This window comes from Callithrix jacchus, chromosome 8 (assembly GCF_049354715.1).
Source record: "Callithrix jacchus isolate 240 chromosome 8, calJac240_pri, whole genome shotgun sequence".
In the NCBI taxonomy this organism is placed as follows: Eukaryota; Metazoa; Chordata; class Mammalia; order Primates; family Cebidae; genus Callithrix; species Callithrix jacchus.
Window position 1 is genome coordinate 116,152,843 of NC_133509.1, and position 21,428 is coordinate 116,174,270.

The 21,428-nt window shown below is 38.1% G+C and overlaps 1 protein-coding gene and 1 non-coding gene across 5 annotated transcripts in view; both read right to left on the reverse strand.

The window, feature by feature from the left end:
• The window catches only part of GTF2A1 (general transcription factor IIA subunit 1), a 48,150-nt gene that overhangs the window by 15,512 nt on the left and 11,210 nt on the right, over positions 1 to 21,428 (reverse strand). For all 4 annotated transcript variants that reach the window (XM_035261209.3, XM_035261207.3, XM_035261206.3 and 1 more), the window contains 5 exons: positions 14,862 to 15,066; positions 12,299 to 12,363; positions 5,254 to 5,329; positions 3,902 to 4,035; positions 619 to 939 (listed from right to left, as the gene is read on the reverse strand). In XM_035261209.3, coding sequence (XP_035117100.1) covers positions 619 to 939; positions 3,902 to 4,035; positions 5,254 to 5,329; positions 12,299 to 12,363; positions 14,862 to 15,066 — 801 coding nt within the window. The remainder of the gene's footprint in view (positions 1 to 618; positions 940 to 3,901; positions 4,036 to 5,253; positions 5,330 to 12,298; positions 12,364 to 14,861; positions 15,067 to 21,428) is intronic.
• On the reverse strand, positions 12,998 to 13,141 carry LOC118145401 (small nucleolar RNA SNORA79). The gene has a single exon (XR_004730519.1). It is a non-coding gene; the product is annotated as a small nucleolar RNA SNORA79 (small nucleolar RNA).

The window sequence follows — 21,428 nt, forward strand, 5'->3', positions numbered from 1 at the left end:
AAGAAACAAGAAGGCTGCACTTTAGGCCAAACAAGGCAATGAAAACTGTGGTGGGACAAATTTTTTTTGGAGACTAGTAACTAAGCTAGAATAATGGGGAAAACAAAGGCATATTTATATGCTTCTAGAAGAACACAGACATTAAGGGTACATAGGTTTTTAAGGAACTGGTACAAAATGTGGACCATAAAGTTTTAAATATTTAATAAATTTGTGACATTTAGTTCTTCTTGAGTCTGCTCTCTCCCCAAATGTTGCTGTGCTTTTTAAATTACTGAAGCAAAAGATTAACCACATCTATTTTTCTATCAGTGCCTTATGTTTAACCTACATTATAAATGCATAAGCCAGAGTTAGAATTACTTGTATTCTTTACTACACATACTAATACAATTTAATTTGGTATACATTTTTATTACCAGCTGTACGAAATCATGAAATAAATATAGTTAGAATACAAAAACCTTGCTAAAGTTAAAACAATCTTTATCTTTAAAATCTTATGTTGCATAGCACCTAACAGTCTCTGAAAATACAGGATATAATTTATCAGTTTGGCACCAACTAAAAAAGGAAATGATTGAGATTATCATTTTAAGTATTTTACTAGAAACATACTTCTTCCACCTGCCCATCTTCAGCTCCATCTTTCTCTTTGTCTTCCTCCTCATCATCATCATAGTCTTCTTCTTCATCTTCATCTTCTTCAGATGACGTATCCCCAGTTCCATCAACTTGTAAGACCAATGGAGCTTGTGTTTGAGCAGGCTGGGCCTGTGGTTGCTGCTGGCCAGTTGCAGTTATTTGTGCTTGGGCTGGTGTAGGTGCTGCCACTGTCGTAGGTATAACTTGAGTCTTATTTCCTGTAAATAAGATTTGCTGAGGCTGAATGATAACACCCGCCTGTGGTGAAATCCCTCCAGGAAGAGGAGCCAGTACCTAAAGCAAAAGAAAACCACATAATAGTAACTAGTTAAGAGGATCAAGTATGGTATATAGAAATAGCACCAAATGCTGAAGAATCACCAGAAATGGCCATATTGCATATACAGTTAAAACTACCAAAGTAAAAATGCAATGTTTAACTAGTGTACTGACCCACTAAATTTCTATTTTATCAAATTTCTGGAAAATAAGGATTTTCTAAAGATAATTACTTCACCTCATTTATTCAGCACTTAATATGTACATGCCAGATACCAGGCCAAGAGCTGTACACTGCTTTTATATGAGGAACACTGGACTGAGAATCTGAAAACCTGGGTCTACTTTTGTCTAAGGTCAGACATAGATATAGCAGAGGCAAGTCATTTAATTCCTTTTGGCCTCTGGCATTCAATGTTAGACTAGGATCAATTGTTCTTAACCCTGGCTGCAAATAACAACCACCTGGTAGCTTAAAAAGTACTGATACCTTGGCCATACCCTTAATATTCCAACTCAGTGTGAGGTAAAAGCTAATTATTTTTCTAAAGCCACCAGATCAGATAATTTCTTAAGTTCCTTCCCAGGTTCTGCATCTAAAATTCTAAAGTAAGCCACAACTTATTAACAAATATTAATTCTATATATTATAATAAAGGAGGACTGGATGCTTGTTACCTGCCATTAGGTTCAAGGAATGCAAACAGAAGACATAGTATTTCTTTTAAAACACTTACACATGGTGTAACAGTACAAAAGACAAAAAAAAAGGTACAATAGGCAAACAAAGCACTAACAACTCAAAAAGACAGGAGACATAGTACAAATATGACACAGTATTATGGGAAGACAAGAGAGGGTACGAAATTCAACTTGGGGGACAAGCCATGCTTAAATATTACTTATATCATTACCAAGTAATACTTGAGTTTCTGTTTGTGATTTATGGCAGCAGTTCCCAACCCCTGTTAGAAACCAGCTGCACAGCAAGAGGTGAGCGAGCATTACCATCTGAGCTCTGCCTCCTGTCAGATCAGCGGCAGCATGAGATTCTCATAGGAGCACAAACCCTACTGTGAACTGCACACGCAAGGACAGAGGTTATGCACTCCTTGTGCGTGATGATCTGAAGTAAAAGTTTCACCCTGAAACTATCCCCACTGCCCCATATGTGGAAAAGTTGCTTTCTGCACAATCAGTTCCTGGTATCAAAAAGCTGAGGGACCGATGCTCTAAGAAGGTTAGCCGGGTGTTTCTGTTTTATTTGTTTGGGGGACGTGCAGGGAGGTTGCCAGACAGCATTCTTAGGAGAAGAGTAACAACAAGTGAAACCAAGAAGTGACAGCAGGATGTAATTTTGGAAAGATGCAAATAAACTGGATTAATACTACTGCTCTGATCTTGTCTCTATCATCATACTATTTTATTGACATTTAAAAGAGAGGTAGACACATAAACATATAAAGTACGTAAGTTCCTCAAGAAAACAACCATACCTCTTTTATTTTAGTGCTCACAGCACAAGAATATAATGCAAGTAGATCCAAGTATTTATTTTGATGTAAATGTAGCTAAAGAATATACCTGGGAGCATGGCAAGAAATAAACTTGAAGGGTACAAAGAAACAAGATCCACAAAAAGATCTTATTGAGTTGTTTAGGCTTCTTTCAGAAAGCAATGGGAAGTTGTTAAAAGGTTTTTTTAGAAAGACAGGCCAGGCGCAGTGGCTCACGCCTATAATCCTAACACTTTGGGAGGCCATGGCAGGTAGATTACCTAAAGTCAGGAGTTCAGGGCCAGCCTAGCCAAAATGGTGAAACTCCGTCTCTATTAAAAATACAAAAATCAGGACCAGGCGTGGTGGCTCAAGCCTGTAATCCCAGCACTTGGGAGGCCAAGGCAGGCAGATCACGAGGTCAAGAGATCGAGACCATCCTGGTCAACATGGCAAAACCCTGTCTCTACTAAAAATACAAAAAATTAGCTGGGCACGGTAGTGCGTGCCTATAGTCCCAGCTACTCAGGAGGCTGAGGCAGGAGAATTGCCTGAACCCAGGAGGCAGAGGTTGAGGTGAGCCGAGATCGTGCCATTGCACTCCAGCCTGGGTAACAAGAGTGAAACTCCATCTCGAAAAACAAAAACAAAAAAATCAGCTGGGCACAGTAGTGCATGCCTGTAATCCCAGCTACTTGGAAGACTGAGGCAGGATAATGCTTGAACCCAGGAGGCGGAGGTGGCAGTGAGCTGAGATTGTGCCATTGCACTCCAGCCTAGGCGACAGAGACAGACTCTATCTCAAAAAAAAAAAAAAAAATTGAAAGAAAAAGAAAAAACAGAAAGAGGACTATAATCAGTCAGGTTAGGAGGGCACAAGATAAGAGGCAGATACAATATAGTATTTTAGTGACAAACTATGGACAATATGAACTAAGGAAATGACAAGAGAGGCTGAGGAAAAAACAATGTCAAACATATTAAGGGACTGCAAAAACATGTCACAACTGCAGTTAAAAAAAAGAAAGAAAAACTATTAACAAGAATTGGAAGGGCCAGATACCTTGGATATCAGAGATAAGGAAAAGGAAGATTACACTTACCCATTTCCAGAATATAGAATAACCATCATGAAACTAGAGTCATGTCTGCCTCACTCACTCCTAAATTCCTTGACCCTTGTGAAACCCTGAGACTCAGTAACTGCTTATTGAATAAAGGCCCAATGACCAGCTTAGGAGGCCGGAAGTAGAGTGCTGCCACCTTCAAGGGGATGATGAAGGATGGACAGACACAATAATTGTTGTTTAATAGATGTTGAATCTAGATTAAGCTGTATACAGGAGAAATTCGAAACAACAGGGTCTGTAGTACTGAAGAAGAGTCTAAGAAATTGTGCATATAAGGGAGGGGAACTACCCAGGGAATACATATAGAAGAAAACAGAACCCCCTACCAATCATAATAGAAGATTATTTTACCTGCTGTATAACAGGAGCTTGTACTCCACCAGGCTGCATTTGTGGTATAACCTGTTGTTGTAGAACCACTGACTGCTGAGGCTGAAAGATATACTGGGCACCATTGGCTGCTCTGACCACCTGAAGAAGCTGGCCTAAAGCAAAAAGCATGTATTCCAAGTTGTAATTTTAGCAGTGACCATCTCAAAAGAAATGAATTCATATTTAATTTCAAACCACCAAAGGCACAAGAAATTATCAAGTAGGAAAACTAACAATTTTATTAAAGGCTATTGTCCATACACAGTATGCTACAATCCTTCCCTTCTCTGACTTCTCACCATGTTCAAATACATTCCTTAAAATGTTTTATTTTTCATATTGATATCCTCATTCAGTTATTTCCAACAATGTTTTAACAAGAGATTATGAGACTTGACTAAAAGCTTACATTATCTTTGCTAACGTTAGGAGTCAAGAAAGAGCAGTAAGATCAGACACATCAGGAGCTGTTCATTTTTAAAGCTTTAAAGGAACAAAAGCTTAATAGTTCATTTCATATCTTGAACCGAACAAAGCACCACAATACTTTGCTTCAAAATTGGTAAAAGCAGTAAGTTTCCTGAACCAGTCAGTTATCATCATTGTCATACAATTCACATAGAATCAAATTCCCCCAATATGCTCCTTTAGATGATCCAGAATCCTAAATTGATTAAAAAGCAAATTACATCTTATTAAAATATGTAGCTAGACAAGCCCCTAATTTCACAAATTTACAAATTAACAAAAATAACATACATATATAGAACAGAAAATAAATAGTAACTATATAATCAAGATTACAGGAGACACTTGAAAATAAATTTTTACATCCATGAAAATAAATTTTTCAAACACAAACATTCAAATGCCACTATAATATAACTGGCATTATATTCTAGGTATATTGAGCTAGACATTAGTCTTTTGTCAATAAAGAGATATTACGTATAATAACAGCATACGATAAATTTTCTTTTAATATGCTCTAGTAATTAGTTTGATATCACAAGTTCAAGTAAGTTTAATACTCACTTGGCTCATTAAATGTGTTTAGTAAAAACCTAAGTAAGCATTTTTATATAATCATACTTCAATAATAGAGTTCTCATGTACAGATCAAAGGTTCAAGTACAATTTTCATCTTCTTTACTGTATCCTCAACAATTACAGTTGTGTTACAGCCCTCAAATAAAGTTATGTTAATAATCTAAACCAAATGGTAAAAAAAAAATTAGTATTTTCCGTCTTTCAAAGAAGATAAAACCTAAGGGCTAGATAGTACAATTTTCTAAATTTTACTTTAAAATGATTCCATCATTCCTAATTACCTGAATTTGTTAATATCTGCTGAACAGGAGTCACACCTGCAGGGAGTGCTAAGGTAGCAGCTGTAGCAGCAGCACTCTGAAAAAAAAAAGAAAAGAAAAGAAAAGAAAAAATATCAAAACCACATACATATATAATACTACCTGTTTATCTCTAGCATATTTTATTAGTATATTATTTTTGTTTAGAATATACCAAAATTTAAAAAAAATCTAATAAGAACTAAATCCCATTAAGAAAGACCAACCTAGTCTAAATGACCTACTAAATTATTTTAAGCAATTAAATAAAACAATTGGGTTTTATTTCCCCTAGAGAAGGTGCTCTAAGGAAACCTCACAGGTACTGTAGCTTTTTTCTGCCTCTTTGCCCTATCAATACTCTTTAAGGTACCTACCCTTCCTATACTCAATCTAACCTATACATTTTTAGGTAATACCCACATTAACAATACTGTATAATATATGAAATAACTATTTCATCTTTGCTTTCTTTCTCACTGTTTCCTTATCCCCATTTCCTTGAGGTAAAAGTATAATTGTCTTCTTTCTAGAATTCTTAACTTTTAAAATTTCTACTAAAATCAACAGGTATCTACAGAGAACACTGCATCAGAACACTTCACTGGGAGTATAGCTGACAATTCTTCTAAGATGTCATATTAGCCAAGAAAAAAAGGGACATATTGGCATTATATTCTAGGTAAAATATTTATTAATGACAGATTAATATAAAAAACTCTTTAAAGCTTAAGAAAAGTCATACCAGGTGCAGTGGCTCACACCTGTAATCCCAGTAATTTAGGGAGGCCAAGGTGGGCAGATTGCTCGAGCTCAGGAGTTTGAGACCAGCCTGGGCAATAAGGCAAAACCTTGTCTCTACAAAAACCACAAAAATTAGCTGAACAAGGTGGTGCACACCTATAGTCCCAGCTCCTTGGAAGGCTGAGGTGGGAGGATGGCTTGAGCCTGGAAGGTGGAGTTTACAGTGACCAAGACTGCGCCATTGCACCCAGCCTGGGTAATAGTCACAAACTTTAATTTCTACATTTAAAAATGAAGGTTGTTTGTGACACTTAAGTTATAAAGATATAGATGGGATTATATTCTGAGTTTCTTTAAATCCAGGACAAATTCTTGACTTCCTGCTTCTGGAGAGTTTTCTCCTCCTGCCCTCCCACAAAGAATTATACCATTCTCTGGCTTTTTATTCTGTGCTTTAAGCATTTTCCTGTATCCCACTATAGCTACACATTTAGGTAGGTTTTTTTTTCCCCTCTTTTCAATCTTCTTTAGGTACCAATCATTCATACATTCAATCTAACCTATACATTTTTAGAACTACACATATCTGGGTAAGCTTAAAGAAATATAACTGCCTTGTAAATGCTAGTGCCAGAGAAGTTAACAAACTTGGAAAATTATTACACTGGGTTAATAATTCTACTGTCTAGCCTGGGCTCTAGGTATACAGCTTTCCAAGAAAATACACTTGTTACCACTTGACAAATGTAAGTGACTTCTACATCTTGGGCCTGAAAGTCCCACGATATCTCCAGAATTTAACTATAGTCCACCAGGTTGATCCATGTTTAAGCTGGATACTCAATTATCTAATTTAAGATAAATCTTGTCTATATAAGCAAATTAAAGGTTATCTAAGTTTAAGGAAAATATTAACAACCACACACTATTAAGCAATATTATTTAAAAAATATATTATTTAGAAATGTTAAGTGCCTATAATTCATATTTTGTAAGATAACAATTCTCCCTCTACCAGCAAACTGACATAGTAGTTTCTATAGTACTTTTTATATAATATACATGATCCAATAACTACCTGCACACCCTTCACAAATTCAAGTTGCATAACAGATATTTGCTGAGTCATGTACCATACAAACCACTTTATACTTAATAACTATTAAAATTTCTTCTTGTATTCCACAAAACAGCCCAAACAAGAATAATGCATTACACCATTCATTTCACAAAAAAGAATCAAATACAATGGTTTAATTTCCCTGAAACAGCCTTCTACTATATTACTCTCTCACATTTTTATGAATTATATGTTCATTTCTAATGTAAACAGAGCCATCAGAAAGAATAAAAATGTTTTTGCTGAGTATTTCTGAATCAGAAATAATAATGTAAACCCACAAAAACCTACAACACTTTTATTGGTACAGAGCCTATACTGATTACCCTTCAGAAATACATGAAGGAAACACTGACTAAAAACAACAAAGTAAAATGCAACTCAATCAGAAATGTTAAATAAATTCTCCTGAATAACTGACCTATGATTTGTTTAAATACATATGCTCTTTAGAATAAAGGGGACTTAACCAGTAAGAGATGGACCACTGATTTTTACCCTAGAAATAACTTATTAATTCAAAAATCTCTTCCACAACATTTATAATTCTTTTAGAGGGGCCTACCGCAAGAGATCCTGCCAAAATTTGTTTTAAAATAATGCAAGTTATTCCCTAGGATACAGTCTTAATAACATCAACTGCAATATGCACTGTATAGTGAGACTTTTTTTTTAAGGTGGAGGTTAAAAAAAAACTGGGGCTTTAGACTTAAAATTGAGTTTTTTCTAATAAAAAATCTTGTGAGAATAACAGGCATGAAATTTTTTGATTTTCATGTAAATGAATTGATTCTAGTAACTGTAACTACAAGTACAAATAGAGATCCTTATATTTGTGAATTTAAAAATTCCGATTTCTAGCATTATGTAGAAACTTTCAATTTTGCCAAGGTATGAATTTGTGAGACTGGTAATGTGTAGGAAGAAGTCATTTGTCTAGTGGGTAAGCCCTTCTTATTTAACTGATGATCACAAATGAGCTTTGTGATTCACTATCACTCACAAAGCAGAGCTGATCTTTCCATATACTGTTTTTTGGTTTAAAAAAAAAAATCTTGGTGTGGCCGCCATTGCTACACCCATACACTGCACCCTTCTATAGATGAAAACTAACTTGCTGAGAGGACTTATCTTCAAGTGCTATTTCTTTTGCAGCACCAAAATTTTACTTATAACAATTATAGGGGCTTGTCCGAGATTCACCGTTCTCCTCTGGGCAGTCTCAGACCTCTCATGAGGAGATGCATCCTGCTGCTTCAGTTTGCAGCAGCCTTGTGGGTAAAGCATTGAGACCTACTCGATGTGACAAACAATCCCAGCTTCTCAGCAGTGCAGGGGCGGTGGGGGAAGGCCTATGAATGCTGTGGCAACTAAGCAACTCTGTGCACAGCCCAAGAAAAAGACACTGCGGGGATCCGGGAAAGTACTTCCTTGGTGGTTGGGACAAAGATGCCATCCTGAAGTTTCCAGTATACCAGCTCCAGCCTGGAGACCACCCTTCCTCGTGCTGCTAGCCACCAAGACTGCCATTCATACAGCAGAAAAGAAAGAGCCATCACCATTATATCACGGTGCTTTCACACTTGAGTCAAGAAAGCGCCATCACCATTAGAATCACGGGCTATTGTCCCAGGATCAGACCCTATCAAGTTAAAGCTAAGAAAAACTTAGCCTTTTTTCTTTTCTTTTCTTCCCTTCACTCCCCATCTTGTTATAATGTAATCAGATCTGGCTCACCTCAAGTTGTTGCTTTAATGTGTGATTAGTTATGCCTTGTAGAGAAGTGCATAACCAAGGACAGCTTGCTGCTTCCGGAACAATGTCTCTGTCCCTCTTAGACTTCCTCACGTTAGGAAGATAAGATGAGTTCCTCTAAGGATACTAGTAATCCAAGGGATAATAGTAGCCGCATTTGTAATTGGTAGGAATCAGATTCTTGTCCCTCTAAAACAGAATCTCTATGTTCTGCTTAGTCTAATGTCATATGGAACACTAAAGGTTTAAGGCAGACTGCTTCCACAGGTCTTTGTCAGTCCTCAAAACTATATATCCACTTCACCAAAGGAATTACTCCTTCTAGTAGTCAATATAACCAATGCAATCCTATACCACTTACTGTTGTTACTGCAATATCTGGAAACTCTTCCCCTTCATTAAGTCATATTTATGGTAGAGGAGCTGACATTCTTTAGGAAAGAATCCTAAAGAAATTTTTGAAATGCACTTTATTGCTCCTTCAACCTCTTTATCAACCACTCCTCCTAGACACAATGACAAAACCAAAAGTCTCAATGGTAGAAGTAGATGACCTAAGGCAAACCGTAGCCACTTTAACAGGATATAAGGATGCAAACCCCTGGGAAGAATGGATTAAATTTAATTCCTGCGACTGTTATGCTTGTGTGCACAGTAGGCCAGAGGCCCAGGTTGTCCCCTTTCCACTTGAATGGTCCCCATATCATGCGGACATGGAATGCATAGTAGTACTTTCTCAGAATTCCAATGACTGGAATAACAAATTGTGCCAAGTTCCTTCACTGCTATTTCCTGAGGTTCAACACTCCACGGGTCAACCCGAGGGCCATACAGCCTCCATCTCCCAAGGCAAAGTTCAACATGTGTCTGTCATGGCAAGGGGGCGAACTTACTGTTCCTTGGGAACTTAACAGGATGCAGTGAAGTCAGGCACTTCCAAGAACTGGCGCATCAGTCCGCCCTTACTCATCCCCGAGCGAATGGATGGTGGTATTGTAGAGGACCTTTACTGGACACTCCGCCAAATAACTGGAGTGGCACTTGCACTCTAGTCCAATTGACTATCCCCCTTCTACTCTGGCATTTCGTCAACCAAAGAAAGAGAAATTACAATGGCAAATAAGAGAAGCTCCTTATAGGTCTTTTGATTCTCATGTCTAGTTAAATGCAACTTGAGTTCTTTGAGGAGTACTACATAAATTTAAAGCCCAAGATCAGACAGCTGCAAGATTTAAGTCAATGTTGTTTCTGGTAGGTAACAATTAATTTAAAAAATTGTACATTAGATAAACTACATGTATTACAACCAACAGTGGTTTGTTAACTATACTAAAGATGCTGTCAAAGGAACAATTAGGATCCACTAGCCAAATGGCCTAAGAAAATAGAATAGCCCTATATATGATATTAGATAATTATACTTCTTGTTAGATGTGTCACACCATGCATCCAAGGACTTGTGCATAGTAGACACAACTCTTACTAAAATATCCCCAACCCCTCCTCCACCCTATTCAGATAGATTACTTCTTTCAGAAGAACAAAGAGAACTAAGCCAAGACATGTTAAAGAAGTTTGAAAAGAAAAAAAAAGAAAACTGTAAAAATTCAACATGGATGATTGTTATAGTGAACCCCAAGTTTCTCTTCAAAGAATCAGTATGTCAGCATATTTAACTCTCTTATTCTTTAATACTCTATTTTAAAGATTAAGTTCCTTGTAATTCCAGTAAACAACCTTCTTCACCTGTTCTAATCAGTAGATCACATTTGCTCCCCCCACCCCCAGTTCCATACTGACTCATCTCGGTCACCTGATCACCCCTGGCTACCTGCTCTGACAAGCTCAAAACCAACCTTCTTGCTAAAACACCCACCCTGCCATTCCAGCTCCTACCCTATTTTATCTTTTAAAAATATTTTATCTATTTTATCTTTGTAAAATAGCCCATTGGGATTATTCTAGCTTGTGTGGTCTAACCCTAAACAATAGGGAATGACACAGCAGTAGAAACGACCCCTGTCAGGCATAAGTACCTATTCCCCATTTGTCCAAGCATGTAGCCGCCATAACTCCATCCATACGCTGCACCCTTCTACAGAAGTAAACTGCCTTGCTGAGAGTGCTTAAAAAAATTCTTGAGGTTGAGTGTGGTAGCTCACGCCTGTAACCATAACATTGTGGGAGGCTGAGTTAGGTGGATCACTTGAGGTCAGGAGTTCAAGACCTGCCTGGCCAACATGGTGAAACCCCGTCTCTACTAAAATACAAAAAATTAGCCGGGTATGGTGGCACACACCTGTACTCCCAGCTACTCAGGATGCTGAGGTGGGAGGATCAGTTGAACCTGGGAGGCAGAGGTTGCAATGAGCTGAGATTACACCACTACACTCCAGCCTGGGTGACAGAGCGAGACTCCACCTCAAAAAAAAAACAAAAACAAAAACAAAAACTTGAACCAAAAAAAAAGAGAGAAACAAGCTCATTCCTAGTACTAACTAGTTATATAGGCTAAAAGATCTTTTTACAAATATTGATTCTTTCACCTTTAAAGAAAGTGTTTTGGCTGAAGAATGAAATGTTAGAGCTGAATCACCACTCTATTAAATTAACAGTCTGTATATTTTAAACAAGGAAAAACCATTCATAAGGAAGTACTGAACTACTCTAATCTGACTGTATTTAATGTTTTATTTTAAAAATAAATAAATAACTTCCAGGATACAGGTAAACATTTTCTAAGGATCTGAAGAGGTTCTTTCATTTTTACAGTTAAACTATACTATATTTGATGAAAAATATTGTATGTCTGAAATGTAATTTGAAAATAGGAGTGAGGACTTGTTAAGTTTAGTGGATAGTCTTCAGAAATATAAAAATTCTAATGTAACTCAACTGGTTAAAATGTATTCTTTGGTAATTTACACACTATAATGCCTTACTAGACTATACTACAGTTAAATCAGAGCAACATTTTTAAACTCTTGATTTTAAAAACAGTTATACTGAACTATCCAAACAGTTCATCTTCATTTTTTTAAAGTTCACAATTCTTAGCCTTCCTGATCTTTTGCAATTACTAGGTCTCCTGAAACAGAACCATACTTGGCATTATAGGTTTGGGAGTTCCTGTAGAACTTTTTCAGAAATAGTAGGGAATGGAGTAACTCTCACAAAGCACCCTTCTTTTGGTATGTTTAAACAAAGAACTCCACAATTTTATGAACCTTAATGTCTCAGTACCAAGCCATAAACTTTGGATCCAATATTCAGGAAACCAAAACAGCTATTTTGCTCAAGTCTTCAATAAACTTCAAGTTGTTAATATATGATGACACACATAGGCATAATCACAATTTGTGTTAGAACTAAGTACAGCCAATCAAAGTGCTATATTCTGACTCTTACCATGTTTGATGCATTCATATGCTGTATCAACTTAGAATCTGGAACAATAACTTGTGGTGCTGTGGCTACAAAAAAGCACACATGCAAACAAGGAACCATGAGGCTATTTTATAATCACAAGAACACTTTACACACAATGAAAAATTTTTTTTCATGTTTTCCACGTTTTCTGTACTCAAATGCTTTCAATCATTTGATCTCAGGACGTTATAAATTCTATGACAAGTAATAGCTGTGATATACCTAACTAATAATTAAAAAATATTTAAGGCCAGATGTGGTGGCTCACACTTGTAATCACAGCACTTTGGGAGGCCAAGGTGGGCAGATCACTGAGGTCAGAAATTTTTTGAAATCTACATAGTCCTTATCTCTCAATATCCTTATCTCTCAATATGACAGTTGATAGACTCAAGCTACTTTCATCAGCTGTTTAAAAACTACAAATCAGCCGGATGTGGGGGCACACACCCATAGTCCCAGCTACTAAGGAGGCTGAGGTGAGAGGATCACTTGAGCCCAGGAGTTCTGGGCTGTAGTGTGCTATGCCCATCAGGTGCCCAACAAAGTTCAGCATCAATATGGTGACCTCCTAAAAGCAGGGGACCACCAGGTTGCCTGAGGAGTGGTGAACCAGTCCAAGTTGGAAAAAACACAAATCAGAAATAATGGCAATGTTACTTAAGAGTAAACGGAATGAAATGTTTGATTCTGCAAATTTCAGAGAACAGATGGATAATCCCATTATCCTAATAGTCTCTGAGTGAAGAAAATCAAATTTTAATTTATGATGACCTAAAATCCTAATGCCAGGTCTGAAGGCAACAGGAGGAACAGTCATCAAAAAATACTAAAAGAACAAAATTATTTGACACAAAGTATACATTAAAATCAGGTATGAAAAGTACTACTCTATATCAACAGTAAAATAACCCAAATAGATGTTTCTACTATTTATCATTATTAATTTTGAGACACTTATGTATACAGGCAAATGAGTAACTAAACAATTACATTAAAATAAAGTTTTTACTTCTAGTCTCCTCTCCCATAAAACTTCTAGTCTCCTCTCCCATAAAACCAGACGCACTGAATTAGAATGCTCAGTAAGTTTTATAACTGAATAAATATTTGTCATGAGAGAAAATACAGAGCAAGTTTCTTAGCCTTTTCTGGGCTCAGATTTTCCTGAGCTGTGAAATTGAGCCAAGGGGTATTTTACAAAGCCCGCATAAGGTACCAATAAAACAGTATCTATAAAATGACTTGCAGAGTATAAAGCTCTATGGACACAGTCTATAAATATCTACCCCCCTAAGACGGAACCTTGCTCTTGTCACCCAGGCCGGAGTGCAGTGGCACAGTCTTAGCTCACTACAACCTCCACCTCCTGGGTTCAAGTGATTCTCCTGCCTCAGTCTCTTGAGTAGCTGGGATTACGGATACATGCCACCATGCTCAGCTAGTTTTTGTATTTTTAGTAGAGATAGGCTTTCACCATGTTGGTCAGATTGGTCTCAAACTTCTGACCTCATGATCTGGCCTCCCAAGGTGCTGGGATTACAGGCATAAGTCACTGTGCCTGGCCAATATATGCTTTTTCTTAGCTTTAAACCAAGTAAAATAAATTAAGATATGTTATATATCCACTCTTAAAGTAAATCTAATTCAGTACATTTGGGCTTACATAAATTACTATGGAATTGAATTTTCAGATTGCCAAAGTATACAAGACTCCAGAGTTTAAGATATATTTTAAAAACTAATCTGAAACATGTCTTTGAAAGAACATGTTTTCTAAAGAAAGCAAACAACTATTTTACCATACATATAAAAATAATAAAGCCCTGGCTGGGCACGGTGGCTCAAGCGTGTAATCCCAGCACTTTGGGAGGCCAAGGCGGGTAGATCACGAGGGCAAGAGATCAAGACCATCCTGGTCAACATGGTGAAACCCCATTTCTACTAAAAATACAAAAAAATTAGCTGGGCATGGTGGCGCGTGCCTGTAATCACAGCTACTCAGGAGGCTGAGGCAGGAGAATTGCCTGAACCCAGGAGGCGGATGTTGCGATGAGCTGAGATCGCACCATTGCACTCCAGCCTGAGTAACAAGAGCAAAACTCCGTCTCAAAATAATAATAATAAAAATAATAATAATAAAGCCCTTAAATCTAAAAAATAAACCTTTTAGATTTAACTTAATTTAGGAAATCCATCATTACACAGCCTTTTCAAAACAAAGTTATTAATACAACTTCTCTGAATATCATCTTAAGCTTTCAGTTAATAAATTACTTGTCTACCATTACTCCACAGATGATAGAACCTATATTTTATACAAATTTATATACATTTACATACACACACCCCTCAGCCAAGAGAAAAGAGAAAAAAGCCTGAAATCAACATAGGGTTTTTTGTTGTTGTTGTTTGTTTATTCTTAGGTTCTCCATGACCCCCCTTAAAAAAACAAGATCCAAGAAATGCAGAATATTTCTCTTCTTTCAAAATGACAAACTTAATTTTCAAGTCATAAGTAGGAAAACAAATCCAGTCCCACCTTGCTGTGATGCGGGAATAAGGACCTGCTGAGTCTGTGCTTGCTGAGGTACTGTCTGCTGAGGCTGAGTTTGCTGATGGTGGTGATGGTGGTGATGCTGCTGCTGCTGGGGTTGATGCTGCTGTTGAACTTGCAGTAGAAGCTGCTGCTCTTCTGAATGAAATCCATCTACTGCCCTGGACTGCATTAGTTTATTTTCCCATAACTAAGGCAAAGAACATTAAAGATTTCTAAGTGGAAGATAAAATAACTTTGGACAGATGAACGCAACAATTTTATTAATCTATTTATAAAATTATTCCATTTTAAAAACTGATACAGACACAAAAATACAACCAATCTATAATTCTAACCCAAGTGTAAACAACAGCAAAAACAAAACTGTAAAGCATCAAACCGTATTTTTGCCACATCAGAGTATTGGAGAATTTTGTTTCTTTTTATATTTTATTATTATTTTTTAAAAATTTTACTTGTTATACTTTAAGTTCCGGGGTACATGTGCAGAACGTGCAGGTTTGTTACACAGGTATACACGTGCCATGATGGTTTGCTGCATCCATCACCCTGTCATCTACATTAGTTATTTCTCCTAATGCTATCTCTCCGGTATCCCACCCCCTGCTATCCCTCCCCTATCCCCTCATCCAAACTTTCTATAGTAATTCCTTAATCATCAGCTATTATAAAGCAATGAGTTTCACATAAGCAACTTCTTTAGTAATCAAAGATTATCCTTTATAATATTCAAAACCATTACTAAACTATTTTCATATACGTTTTCCTTATAAAAATACAAAATACAAAATGTTCTGCCTCAACATGCAAAACATAAATTCTTAAATAGCATACAAATTGTAAATTCATTTTGAACAATGGAAACATAGAGGCAACTGCCTGAAGTAGAAAAGCCCAACTTTCCATCTGTCCAAACCTACACAAAGAAAAAGAACCAGCAATGCCCAAAGGTCATTGGTTGGGTATCCCAACTTTCCACACTTCTTAAAATTTCCTTCCTTCTTCTATTAAGCCAAGAATTGGCAATCCTTTTATGTTTAGCCATTTCTATTTTCTCATGTCACCTTACGTTCTCTGATGAGAAAAATCATAATGGACAAAAACAAAGAAGAGATGTTCAACGATTTCATTCTTCTAACATTTCCTCTCTACCAGCTTTAGGGTTCAATCTGGAGCCTCAACCTTACAAGAAATTGCCCAAAAAGTCACAAACTATTCCTTGAAAATACAGATGAAACTTCAGTCATTCTGCATACAAGGATCTACATCTACTTTGTTTTCTCCTCCAGGATATGCTTTTAGAATATTGCCTAATTGACCTGAGGCTTCTATCAGATCCTTCCAGAAGTTCCCTTTGCCATCCTCGCAGAGAGTTTTTTTTGTTTCATTTTATTTTTAATTTTAGAAACAGAGACAAGGTCTCACTATGTTGCCTGGGCTAGTCTTGAACTCCTGGGCTCAAGCAATCTGCCCACCTCAGCCTCCCAAAAAGCTGAGATTACAGGCGTGAGCCACCACGCCTGGTCATACTCATAAGAGATTTTTTTTATAATCTCCTGACCTTTCCAATCCTTCCAGACGTTCTAGATTTGTTGTCTTGATGCTAGTTAACAATTCCACTAAATCTCTAATGACTTACTGAAAAAGCATATGTTAAGGTCAACTTCCTAGAGAATCCTATTGGGAGGCCCAGTATTTAGATTTACCTGAAATCCATTCTTAGATGGTAACAATATCTATCTCACTGGTTGCTGAGAGGATTAAATGACATATCCATGTAAAACAATTATCAGAGTCTTACATAAAGTTAGTGATCAAAATATATTATTATTGGTGGCAATGATGGTGGCATTAACTGTTTAACAGAACCTTATACCAGAAGTCAGGAACCCAGTTAGTCCTGGTTTGGCCATTTATGCAACCAAATCATTTATCTTTCCTAGGCATCTTCTTCAGCTAAAAGGGGAACCAACTGAATTAAACTACTTCTACTGGCCGGGCGTGGTGGCTCACGGGGTCAAGAGATCGAGACCATCCTGGTCAACAAGATGAAACTCCGTCTCTACTAAAAATACAAAAATTAGCTGGGCATGGTGGTGTACGCCTGTAGCCCCACCTACTCGGGAGGCTGAGGCAGGAGAATTGCTTGAACCCAGAAGGCCAAGGTTGCAGTGAGCCGAGATCGTGCCATTGCACTCCAGTCTGGGTAACGACAGCCAATCTCTGGCTTAAAAATAAATAAATAAAGTACTTCTAAACTCACTTCCAGGAAGTAAATTTAAGTCTAATCCCAGACGAAAGACAGCAAGCTTCTTCCCGTAGTAACAAGAACTACTTTTTGAGAGCCCATGTTGTGTCTGATTCATCTCTGTAAAGTGGGCATCTAGCACAGCACACCATCAAAATAGATACTCACATGCTAAATAAAACACATTATGAATAATGTATTATATATAGTAAGGCTTCCAAACACTGTTATCACCCAAACCTTCTACATCTTCTCCTCTCTTCCAAAACAAAGCAAACCCTAGTTTCTTGTAAGCCAAAAATCAAGGCGAAAAAAGAAGTTCTACTGATTAATGCTTTGTTTAAAACGTTTTTTAAAATCATCATTTTCTAAATTTTATCTTTCACTTTTATCACCTCCAACCAGTTTACCCACAGCGATCTGGACCCATTACGTACCTCAGTGAAGCTCCAATGATAATGGCAAATATCTATGAATACACATCATGTGTGGCTAAGTACTGGGCCCATGACTCACCTAGAGTCTCATGTAAATGACCTAGGAATCAAAATCCACCCCAACAGCTCACCATTACTGTCTACTCTGATTCACTTTTTCAATACATCTCTATCCTATGGCCCTGGTCCTTTCTGCCCAGCAGTACTGCAAACAGTAGTGATGCAGTGACTGAGCTCTTGAGTTTCCTACATTAAGTCATGCAGTCCACAAATAATTATGTCCTATATGCCAAATACCGTTATAGGGATTGAGAAGATACAGTAAACAAACCTCACAAGTTTCCAGTGGAAACTTGCCCTTCCAATCTATCCTCTATAAACCAGTGATCCTCAAAATGCGGTTGTAGACCCAACATCAGCATCACCTGGGTACTTGTTAAAAATACTGAATCAGCAACTCAGGGGGTAAAAGCAGCAATTTAGTTTAACAGACTGTTCGATGTATGCTAAAGTGAGAACTGCTTTAAAATGTAAACCAGTGCTTTTCACTGGACTGAAACTGTAGGACTGCAGCCCACTAATGATTCATAAAGAAGTCAATTTAGAATTTTCTTTGTAGCCCTCTCTCCTTTCTCTCCCCTTCTGTCCCCTTCTCTGTCCCTGTTTCCTTCCTCCCTCCCTCTCTCCCCTACCAATGTTTTTTATAAACAAAATAGAACTGAAAGAAAATGTCAGACTGTACTGCACCACTAAGAAAGAACAGTTCTGCAGATTTTCCTTATACACACACACCTGTGCATATTTATTCAAAACGTTAAATACCATTAATTCTTAAGGAGGGTCCTAGTCAAGAAGTTTGAAAAACACTGTTCTACACTGTCATCAAGGTGAATTTTTAAAAAAATTATAAAAATGACATCCTCTGCTTAAAAACTGGAACCACAGCCAAGTAATCATCTATCTATCTATCTATCTATCTATCTATCTATCTATCTATCTAATCTATCTACCTACCTACCTACCTACCTACCTACCTACCTACCTACTTACCTGATATGGTTTGGCTGTGTTCCCCACTGAAATCTCAACTTCAATTCTATCTCCCAGAATTTCCACTTGGTGTAGGAGGGACCCAGGGGGAGTTAACTGAATCATGGGGGCCAGTTTTTCCGGTGATATTCTTGTGATAGTAAGTCTTACGAGATCTGATGGGTTTATCAGGGGTTTTCACTTTTGCTCATTTTCTCTTGCTGCTGATATGTAAGAAGAGCCTTTACCTCCCACCATGATTCTGAGGCCTCCCCAGCCATGTGGAACCCTAAGTCCAATTAAAGCTTTTTTTTGTTCCCAGTTTTGGGTATTATGTCTTTATCAGCAGCGTGAAAACAAACTATTACAGTAAATGGGTATCATTAGAGTAGGGTGTTGCTGAAAAGATAGCTGAAAATGTGGAAGCGACTTTGGAACTGTGTAACAGGCAGAGGTTTGAACGGTCTGGAGGGCTCAGAAGAAGACAGGACAATGTGGGAAAGTTTGGAACTTCCTAGAGACTTTCTGAATGGCTTTGATGGAAATGCTGATAGTGATATGAACAGTAAGGTCCAGGCTAAGGTGGTCTCTGATGAAGATGGGGAACTTGTTATGAACTGGAGCAAAGGTGACCCTTACTATGTTTTAGCAGAGACTGGCAGCATTTTGCCCGTCCTAGAGATTTGTGGAACTCTGAACTTGAGAGACATGATTTAGGGTATCTGGCAGAAGAAACTTCTAAGCAGCAAAACATTCAAAAGGTGAGTTGGGTGCTATTCCGTTTTAAAAAATAGAGCATAAAGTTCAGAAAATTTGCACCCTGATGATGCAGTGGAAAAGAAAAAGCCATTTTTTTAGGAGAAATTCAAGCAGGCTAGAGAAATTTCTGTAAGTAGCAAATGTTAATCCCCAAGACCATGGGGCAAATGTCTCCAGGCCATGTCAGAGACCTTCACGGCAGCCCCTTCCATCACAAGCCCAGAGGCCAGGAGGAAAAAGTGGTTTCTTTGGCCAGGCCAGTGTCCCCATGCCGTGTGCAGCCCAGGGACTTGGTGCCTGGTGTCCCAGCCGCTCCAGCTGAAAGGGGCCAATGTAGAGCTCAGGCTGTGGCTTTAGAAGGCGGAAGCCCCAAGTCTTGGCAGCTTCCATGTGGTGTTGACCCTGCAGGTGAACAAAAGTCAAGAATTGAGGTTTGGGAACCTCCAACTAGATTTCAGAAGATATATGGAAATGCCTGGACATCCAGGCAAAAGTTTGCTGCAGGGTAGGGCCCTCATGGAGAACAGAGAAACGTGGGGTCAAAGCCTCCACCCTGAGTCCCTATGGGGGCAATGCCTAATGGAACTGTGAGAAGAGGGCGACAGTCCTCTAGATTCCAGAATGGCAGACCCACCGACAGCTTGCACTGTGCTCCTGGAAAAGCCGCACTCAATGCCAGCCTGTGAAAGCAGCCAGGAGTGAGACTGTACCCTGCAAAGCCACAGGGGCAGAGTTGCCCAAGACCATTGGAACCAACCTCTTGCATCAGCCTGACATGGCTGTGAGACCTGGAATTAAAGATGATTGTTCTGGAGTTTTAACATATGACTGCCCCGCTGGATTTCGGACCTGCATGTGCCCTGTAAATCCTCTGTTTTGGCCAATTTCTCCCATTTGGAATGGCTGTATTTACCCAATACCTGTACCCCCACTATAGCTAGGAAGTAACTAGCTTGCTTTTGATTTTACAGGATCATAGGCAGAAGGGACTTGCTTTGTTTCAGATGAGACTTTCGACTTTTATGTAAATGCTGAAAAGAGTTAAGACTCTGGGGGACTGCTGGGAAAATATGATTGGTTTTGAAATGTGTGGACATGAGATTTGGAGGGGGCCAGGGGCGGAATGATACGGTTTGGCTGTTTCCCCACTGAAAACTCGACTTGTATCTCCCAGAATTTCCATCTGTTGTGGGAGGGACCCTGTGGGAGTTAATTGAATCATAGAGGCCCGTCTTTCCTGTGCTATTCATGTGTAAGTCCCATGAGATCTCATGGATTTATCTGAAGTTTCCACTTTTGCTTCTTCCTCGTTTTTCTCTTGCCACCATCAAGTAAGAAGAGCCTTTTGCCTCCCACCATGATTCTGAGGCCTCCCCAGCCACGTGGAACTGCAAGTCCAACTAAACCTTTTTTTGTTCCCAGTTTTGGGTATGTCTTTAACAGCAGCATGTATATGTCTTTATCAGCAGTGTGAAAACAAACTAATACATTATCTCTAACAACCTGGAATACTTATTTGCAAACGATTCCTAGGTCTCTTTTTACTACCCCATCAAGGCAGACTCTCTGGAAAATCCAATAATCTGCATTTTAACTAGTACCCAGATAATCCTTACTCTAAAGACCAAGCTCCTTAGTACAGTATGTTACCATATACCAACTGCTACTATAACTTGTACTCTATTTTTCACAGTACCAAGTTACTTGCAGGTCCCTGAATATAGCATACATAAATAACCTTAATAGACTATTCCTTGTGATCAGCAGTTTTCTCCCACAATTCCCTACACAAGACAAATGTCAAAGTCACAATAGCCTCAAATAAAAGCCATCACTCATTGCTTCCGTGCATTAGAGACATTTCCATCTTTGTACTTACCACACAAAGTCTACCGTTTCTATCAAAGTATGAACATCTGAGCAGCAACTATCTTATTCAGGATCTAATTTCAAAGAAGGGAAAACAAACCATTGTCTTCTAGAATACTGTTCCTAATGAGGATACTACTAACATTTTAGGCAGGATAATTCTTTATCATATAGAATGGTCCCACAAGAAATATGAAGGAATTGCAA